The sequence below is a fragment of the Panthera leo genome, chromosome B4 (genome assembly GCF_018350215.1).
Source record: "Panthera leo isolate Ple1 chromosome B4, P.leo_Ple1_pat1.1, whole genome shotgun sequence".
Lineage (NCBI taxonomy): Eukaryota > Metazoa > Chordata > Mammalia > Carnivora > Felidae > Panthera > Panthera leo.
In genome coordinates, this window is record NC_056685.1 from 81,398,796 (window position 1) to 81,408,316 (window position 9,521).

At 34.0% G+C, this 9,521-nt stretch overlaps 1 protein-coding gene and 1 pseudogene across 1 annotated transcript; both read left to right on the forward strand.

Annotated features, from left to right (window-relative positions):
* The first annotated feature begins 812 nt into the window (after positions 1-812).
* LOC122223625 lies at positions 813-1,752 on the forward strand (annotated as a pseudogene).
* A 6,518-nt stretch (positions 1,753-8,270) lies between these two features.
* On the forward strand, positions 8,271-9,209 carry LOC122223626 (olfactory receptor 6C3-like). Its single transcript, XM_042944602.1, has one exon. It carries the CDS (start codon positions 8,271-8,273, stop codon positions 9,207-9,209), a length of 939 nt encoding a protein of 312 aa, XP_042800536.1.
* The last annotated feature ends 312 nt before the right edge of the window (positions 9,210-9,521 follow it).

A 9,521-nucleotide genomic window follows, 5' to 3' on the forward strand; every position in this document is an offset into this window, starting at 1 on the left:
CTGTAGAAGATCATGTTTATTTTAGATACTCATACAATTTTGCTTCCTTAGCCCGTGAAATATGTAAGTCCAATCTACTAAATTTCTGCTCTGCCTTTTCCGTATTCTGTACACTGTAGAATCTGAGGACATTAACATTATGGCAATGAATTCATTATCTGTGGCTTGAGATGAGGAGTAGGTGGTTGAAAGGAGAATGTGAGCCAGAATGAAAACAGAAATTTGTCACATTGTTAAAGATTTAACATCAATGACTTTCAAATTTTGGAGACCTCCCCATTTGAAGGACATTTTTCCTGACACATTTGTCTTTCTATATTTTACAGGTAAGTAATAATACAGGAAATTTAGTGAGAGGAATGAGGAAATGAGACACTTTTATTGTGGTTGGAAAAAGGACAAGGAGTTTCCCAATAAGAAGGCAACCCTTGAGAGAAGTATTTCTGTGTCAACAGGCAGGATTTCTATTCCCGTTATCAAACATTCAGAAAAAACTGGGTTAAAATCCCTGTTTTCTCATTTAGGGTATATGACTCAGATAAGATTTTTAATAACTGTTTTAGATTCAGTTTCCAATCTGTAAAATAAAGATTTTAAGAAGAAACATTATGTGGAAAATACAGAGTGTGCCATATGGCAAAAATGTACTTTAAAACGTGTTACCTACTTTTATTGTCTTAAAGGTCTCATAAATTAAATCAATGTGGTATGATACGTTTACTTCCAGAGACATATTCCAGCAGTATCCATGAATAATCCTCTAATCCTTCTATTTGTGCTTTTCCCTCTAGATTATACAAGAGAAGAAAAATATGAGAAACCACACAGAAATAACAGAATTTATCCTCCTGGGATTGTCAGATGACCCACAGCTTCAGGTGGTGATCTTTGTCTCTCTGCTTGTCACCTACATGCTCAGCATTACTGGCAACCTGACCATTATCACCCTTACCCTGCTGGATTCCCACCTCCAGACCCCCATGTATTTCTTCCTCAGAAACTTCTCCTTATTAGAGGTTTCATTCACAACTGTCAGCATACCCAAGTTCCTGGGCACTATGATTATAGGAGATAAAACCATTTCCTTTAAGGATTGTATGACTCAGTTTTTTTTTCTCATTCTCTTGGGAGTCACTGAATTTTACCTTCTGGCCGCCATGTCTTATGACCGTTACATTGCCATCTGCAAACCTCTCCATTACATGACCATCATGAATCACAGAGTCTGCATACTCCTTGTCTTTGCTTCATGGCTAATGTCATTCTTAATCATATTCCCATTACTTATGCTGTTCATACAGCTTGATTACTGTAGGTCCAATGTTATAGACCATTTTACCTGTGATTATTTCCCCTTACTACACCTTTCTTGTTCAGACACAAAATTCCTAGAGATAGTGGGTTTTTCCTGTGCTGTGCTTACTCTACTGTTCACTTTGGCATTAATAATTCTGTCCTACATATATATCATCAGAACAATTTTGAGGATTCCTTCTGCTAGTCAGAGGACAAAGGCCTTTTCCACCTGTTCTTCCCACATGATCGTCATCTCCATCTCCTATGGCAGCTGCATTTTCATGTATATTAATCCATCAGCAAAAGACAGAGTGTCTCTGAGCAAGGGAGTTGCTGTGCTAAACACCTCAGTGGCCCCCATGCTGAACCCTTTTATTTACAGCCTAAGGAATCAGCAAGTCAGGCGAGCCTTCATGGGCAGGGCAAAAAAAAATTGTATTCTTCTCAAGAAAATGAAAAAAATTAAAAGTACTGTCATAAATTAAAGGCATAATGAAGAATAGTTAAAAAATAGGGCCCCTCAAAAATCTATTAAATACACATAGCCTCACTGGAATTGTTTTTCATTGCTTTTATTTCTATTGCCAGCAGTTTACTGAGGATATTTGAATATATATATGTATTTTCTATTCAAATTCCATCCCTCTTTCATTCATTTCCCCACCTTTGAGCTAGTCTTTCCACTCTGTAACTATGAGCTTGGCCTCAGTTCCTTCTTTTAAATAGTTTTAAATTCCAGGTTTTCCACAGTAATTCTTAGAGAATTCAGACAGAAAAAGAGCAAGAGCATTGAGGAGAAAACTGTTTTATAATTTCATCAGGAAATACTCTTTTTAGAAATTCAGAAAATATTCAATCAAGTTTAACATTATTTTAAATTACTATACAAAGACTGTAAATACAGCTTGACAGTCTTATTAGAATATTGCAGTTACTATCCTCTCCATATTATAGCACTATTAGTAATTATATAAGAAACAGTACCACTGAAAGAGAAATGTAATTATATATATTGTGAGAAATCAAAAAACATCTTTCATTACCCAGTTTAAAATTTTCTGTGCTAAATAATTTATCAATTTAAAACATAATTAGGAAAACTTGAATTAATCCCTTTTTTTTTTTGTTTTTGGAATTCCATAATTATCAGATACACAATACCAGTTCTTCAAAAAAAAAAAAAACCTGAAGAAATAAATATTCCTAGATACCAGATATGACTACATATGGTTCAGGGGTATATTTAAACAAGTGCTTAAACTTAAACTGCTCTTTTTGATAATCAATGGCTAAGAGTTATAACTTTCTCTTATCTTTACTGGCTATTTTGATATAACAGTTTACAGGAATAATTCATTGAAGTGCAAAAGATGCCTTCTTTATTTCATAATATACTTTGTTCATAATATATATACTTTGTTCATAGAAAACCTATTAAACAGAAATCTATTACAAGCCCACCATGACTGCTTTTATTCTGCACTCCACTGACAGTTCTATCCAGGGCATTAGCACAAGAATAATACATACATTCAAAACTACTGGAAAAGAAGAAACAAATAAATCTTTCTTTGCAAAGAACATTATTTTCCTCCTACAGCCTTACTGTATTTACACTAAATGTTTCTTAACCCTGACATACTACCCTCCGAGATATCTACATGGGATAGGCCAGACATCCACATGTCCCCTCAATAAGGCCCACCCCAATGACACTATTTAAAATTTAGTGGCTCCCCACTTCCAAGGTTTTTAAATTTTCTCTTCCTTTACAAAACATTGATTAATTTACAAGAGACCATATAATGTACTAATCAATCATGTCCATTGCTTAATTGTCTGTCTCACACCCTTCCCTCACCCCATGAAAGCAAGGATCTCTGTCCACTTTGTAGACACAATGATGTGTTCCAGCAGTGCTGTGCTGGGACCTGCCTTTACACTTCCCAACAGCCAACTGTGCTTGTGTCTCCTCAATTCTGCATTCAGAAAGGCCACATCACCTGCCATGGTGGGAGACTTTACATCTTCAAAATTGATAAACTCTACTGATGGGCTCCTCACCTCCACTCGCTGAGGCAGCTGTTAAACATTTACTGGAAGTCACTATTCCTCCTCATTTAGAACATGTGTCTGCCATGTAGTGGGTATTCAATAAATATTTTTTGAATAAATAAGTTTAAATAATGTAGAATGGCTCCAGTGTCCTAGCAATCAGAGCACTATTTTGTCCAACAGAAACACATGCTATTTATATAATAATGTACATGACACTGAGTTAGCTTTTAAAACAATGTTCAAATAAAATGTGTATATCATAACTAGACAATGTTGAATGAGAAAGAAATAATTGAATATTTCTAATGCATTTGATGTTCATTGTCTTATATTTTACATTAGGCCATCTAAAAACTATGTACAAATTTATTTCTTTGACTTTTCATGAAGTCAATGATAACACTTCTTATTAAGTTTTCCTACTGAGCTTTCTAATAGTAGGAATTCCCATGATGCAAACCCTTATTTTTCTCATGGAAAAATTCTTAGAACTATTTGGGATACACCAAGAAATGTATGAAATCCAACATCACCTGTCAGTTGATACACTTCTGAAATTATAAATTCAACTTATAGAATAATAGGTCAATAACTGATAGTATTCAGTAAATGGGAGATCAATCACACATCCTGCAGGGGCAGGATAGCTTACCTAAAAAGGATGTTAATATATCACTGAAAATAATTAGTTATATGCACTGGAATTATTTAGTAATATGATGTCAGTTCAGGCTTTCAGAGAAAGTCTTTAATAATTTTTTTAAATTTATTTTATGGAGAGAAAGCAAGAGGCGGGGAGGGACAGAGGGAGAGAATCCCAAGCAGGCTCTGTGCTCAGCATATAGCCCAAGGTGGGGCTTGATCCCTTGGCCCTGAGATCATGACCCTAGTCAAAATCAAGTCTCAACTGACTGAGCCACCCAGGCTCAGAACTCTATGAGAGGTCCTTCTAAGAAAGTCTTAAATTATTTGGATCCCTTAACCACTTGATTTAATAAATTTTATTTTATGATTTTGAACGTGTTACAGTAAAACATTATTTGTAACTGTAGGAGAGTGAAACTGGTAGCTGAACAATGTTTCGTTGGCCTTAAACATAGTCACTCATCAACCTCACAGGACATGAAGGTAATTGACACATTATTAAAAACCTGATGTCCTAGTATCTTTTGGATACGTACCAGGTATAATCAGCCTTAATTAAAAGTAAATTATGAGGAGGTCCAGAGAAAAGCTAGACAGCTATTAGGAACCAAGAATAAAACAATAATGTAAGAAAGTAAGAGTGAAAGAATGATCAAGTAAGAAAGACAGGCAATTCATCATCTAGGAGTCTCAGAAAAGATGTGGAGAAGAAACCTGTCTAATAGGATATTTGAAATGAAGTGCAGTGCTTTGTGAGATAGAAACTCACTTCCTTTTCCTGTAAGAAAATCAATGAAGACTGCATTGTTCACAAACACACAAGTGGTGGTCAGCAGACACTTAGCTAACTTCTTTCTACTTCAGAGTCTTTACCTGAATAATAGCACTGACCTCAGAAGGTTTTGTATTGTCTGCTTGTTTGAAAAAGTTGAGATAATTTAAGTGTATGGTCAGTGCCTGGTAACCAATAAAAGCTCAGAACAAAACAGAATCACTATTTGGAAACAAAAATAAAGGCAAAGGAATAGAATTTTCATAAGTAGAAAATCAGTTTCACTATCTCTATTGAAATATATTGAATGAATATTTTCAATTACTGTTTTAATATGTATCAATTATAAATTCAACACATCTCAGGGTGCCTGGGTGGCTCAGTTGGTTAAGCGACCAACTCTTGGTTTTGGCTCAGGCCATGATCTCATGGTTCATGAGTTCGAACCCTGTGTTAGGCTGTGTGCTGACAGAGCAGAGCCTGCTTGGGATTCTCTCTCTCTCTGCCCCTCCCCTGCTATCTCTCTCTCAAAATAAATAAATATTTTAAAAAATAAATAAATTCAACACATCTCGGCATCTATCTATTGTTCTGTGTGTTAGCTAGTTATTTGTTCATCCTTTCTCACTTCTTTCTTTTGTCCCACTTTCAAATATTCTCATCTTTCAATCCTGCATATTATCTGCATTTCTGGCATTAATGCATGCATGTTTTATGCCCACATTTTTAACTGAAGAAAATAAAGATAAGTCATCAAATGTGAAATTATATTACATATGTGTACATATATGTGTACATTACATATATGATATTCAAATATCGTATTCTTCTAGTAATAAAAACAGCATCTCTCATTGAAGAAAATGTGAAAATAAACAAGTTAAAAATATTCGATGCCAGATTCCCAGATATTTATTTTACTGGTTCAAAAATATTCTCACAACAAAAAGATGTCATATGCACAAATATAAACCAGTATTTAATGGAAGTAAATAACAGAATGGAAAAAGTAGTCTAAAGGTAATAGAAGCCACATTAGTGGGAGCTATGGGAAGGGTTTCCCTACATTCAAAGGCCCAATACATGGATAAACCTTCTCATGTCTTTAATTGGTTGTCCATTTCAGAAGGCAATCAACTCACACTAGAAATCAACAGCAGTGTTTTCTACCATTTCATTCTGCTAAACAATTCTTCTCGGGGTTGCCAGAATTCAAAGGATATAAGGGCACAAATTCTACTGAAGAAAAGTCCAAAGTTTCTGGAAGAAAAATGTGACTTCCTTGTATAATCAGAAGGGTGAAATTCCAAGTCAAGCTTCCACACATTCATTATAATGTTGTTTGTACATTTGCCTATAAGTTTGCTTTTTATATTTTTTAATCAATATTTATAAAAATGATTCACCCCTATCTTTAATGATTCTTCTCTTGGCACTCAGTTTACTTAATCAATTCCCCTGGGCCAACAAAAAGGCACATAAAATCAGTCCAGTTCCATTTGTATGGCATGCCTAGAGAAGAACATTCCTTATTTTCTGTTCTTCAAAACAGCATTTGCAGGAAAATATAGCAGTCCCTGAACCTAAGGAAAATACTACTTAGGTTTTATAGATGCATAATCATAGAATTACAAACTATTGATTTTAAATGTTTACACGAATAGAAAGAAAAATGATTTAATCAATCATTTTTTGTACTATATGAAAAGAGGCAAATGGAAGAGTACTTTACTAGTCAACCCAGGTGTAAGTGAATTAGTACATGGAGCTTGATAAGAGATGAAAAGCCAGAATGAGTTGTATTATGTTTTCAGAAATTCATAGCATCAGTAATGAAGGATATTGTGAGTCACATATCACTAATCTAGCAACAAAGAGAATTATGATCCTTAAAACCATGACAAAGCTAAATCAGTATACTTGTTTGTTTTAAAAATCAATATGCTTGTTTTGAGAGCACAATAGAAACTAAATCTTTTGCTAATTCAATTTAGCAGCTCTGAAATTATGTAAATGTTTAAGCAAATCAGATGATAAAATCTGAGATTAAATCATCAAGAAGACCAAGAAGTAAGTCAATTTTTTATTCTTCAATATATATACCTTCATTTTATTCAAAGTCTTTAAAAATATTATTTGTATATGTTTGTGGATTCACAAATCTTTCAATATTACAAATTAAATAATTGTTTACTACCAAGAGACTATTAATAAAATGCTAAAGAAGGAACACACAAATCAATCCTGGATTGTTCTTTCTTTCTAACTTGAAATCGTGGTCTGTTATAAAAATACAATTTTTTTTATTCCCTATTGGACCTTTCATACTTTCCCTTTTAAGAGTTACCATTTCTTAGAATAAAAAACTGTTTTCCTAGTTTAATATATCTAATTGCTTATTTTTTGTGTTAAATTCAAGTGTAAATATACTTATTACATTTAATTTTAAAGGTAGATCTATATTATAATCATTTTTGTTACATAGATTATGTTGGGTGTTGGGTGGGGGATGGGCATTAAGGAGAACACTTGCTGGGATGAGCAGTGGATGTTATATGTAAGTAATGAATAATTAAATTCTACTCCTGAAATCATTATTACACTATATGTTAAGTAACTGGAATTTCATTAAAAATTTAAAAATTAAAAAAAAAATTCCCAATTGGAAAGGTTATCTGTTTCCCAGTAAATGCTATACTGATCACCTACTTGTTCATTTTCCATGACAATACTGTAAAAAAAACAAAAAATAGAATTCTACATTGTATGAATTAAACTCTTTCTAGGCTATAATTATTTTAGTAATAGAAGAAGACTGCCTGCTTGTCCTTCTGGACTTTTATCGGAAAAGGATTTAAAAAGATAAGAAAAGGGAGGGTAGCATCAACCAAACCTTTAAGAAAGTAATTAACAAGAGAATGCGAACAAAACATTCCCATGGATAAACTTGTGAGATGATTACTATGGTGACAAGTTGTTTAACCTTGTGAGAGTTCCCTCAACTATGTGGGCTTCAAAATAGAAAATGTGGAGATAGCCTAAAGGACACCTGTAAGATTTCAAACTCTGTATTTAGATTATCCATAATCCAGACTTGTTTTATAGTACTGAGGAAAAGAAAAGATCAATCAGAATATTTTCATGGTTTTATAAAAAAGAGAATAATTAGATGCTTAATCTTAAAGAAACATTAGAAGAAATAGCTTCTGCTTAAATGCTAGCAAAAGACATTTTTTTTTAATCCATGGCCTGTGATTGTGTATACTCAACAATAAGAGATCAATCTTTAACTTCAGATCATGTTATTACTTGAATGTAAGGTCCAATAGGAATTGGACAGAGTTGCTGAAGGGGAACATGTGTTTTTGGCTTTCATAGATTATTCATCATCATGGATATTTTAAGATTTTATATTCTATCCTCAATCTTCTTTTAACTCTTTTATTTTCTATAGGAGAACATACATCCTCTGTTTGAAAGTGGGGAAAAATGATCAGCGATGAAAAACCACACAGTACCCCAAGAATTCATTCTTCTAGGGCTATCTGATGACCCCGAGCTCCAGACTGTGATTTTTCTCTTTTTAATTATCACATATATATTAAGTGTAACTGGAAATTTGACCATCATCACTCTCACCTTGGTGGATTCCCATCTACAGACCCCTATGTATTTCTTCCTCAGGAACTTCTCTGTATTAGAAATATCCTTTACAACTGTCTGTATTCCTAGATTTCTGGGCACAATTATCACCGGAGACAAATCTATTTCATACAATAATTGTACAGCTCAGTTGTTTTTCTTCATCTTCATGGGTATAACTGAGTTTTATCTTCTAACTGCCATGTCCTATGATCGCTATGTAGCCATCTGTAAACCCCTACATTATACAACCATCATGAACAAAAGAGTCTGCATTTTACTTGTCTTTTGTGCTTGGCTGGCAGGATTCTTAAATATCTTCCCACCAGTTATTCTTTTTCTCCAGTTAGATTACTGTGGCTCCAATGTCATCGATCACTTTGCTTGTGACTATTTTCCCCTCTTGCAGTTATCTTGCTCAGACACATGGCTCCTAGAAGTCATTGGCTTTTACTCTGCAATAGTCATACTGCTTTTCACTTTGGCATTAATAATTCTATCCTACATGTTCATCATTAGAACAATTCTGAAACTGCCTTCCGCCAGTCAGAGAAAAAAGGCATTTTCTACGTGTTCCTCTCACATGATTGTCATTTCCATCTCTTATGGAAGCTGCATATTCATGTATGCCAACCCTTCCGCAAAACAGAAGGCATCATTGACCAAAGGAGTAGCTATTCTGAATACCTCTGTGGCTCCTATGATGAATCCATTTATATATACCCTGAGGAACCAGCAAGTAAAGCAAGCCTTTAAGGATACTGTCCAAAAGGTTATGTTTTTCCCCAGTAATTGAAGGCATTAGTAGCATTACAAGAATGAAGTGCTTGGAAATGCTTTCTATTATTCACACTTTCTCAAAACTCCCTTTCCTTTACTCGAGTTATGTGTTTTCCCCTTTTTTTCCATCCCCCTATTAAAATTTCCCAATCATGGAACTCAATAAATTTGATAATGTGAATATCGTCTCAGAATTTTCTGTGCATTCAGAAGTTTTATTCAAATGTATTTGGATGAAGTAATAAAATTGGGTTGATGATTATGATTTTGAATGGGAGTGGTTTGATTTTGAAGAGACATGGGCTTTAGGTTGATGGTAAGTGTGTAA

Excerpts from the sequence above, each read along its gene's own strand:
- LOC122223626 (XM_042944602.1), top strand. The coding sequence starts at position 8,271 with ATGAAAAACCACACAGTACCCCAAGAATTCATTCTTCTAGGGCTATCT.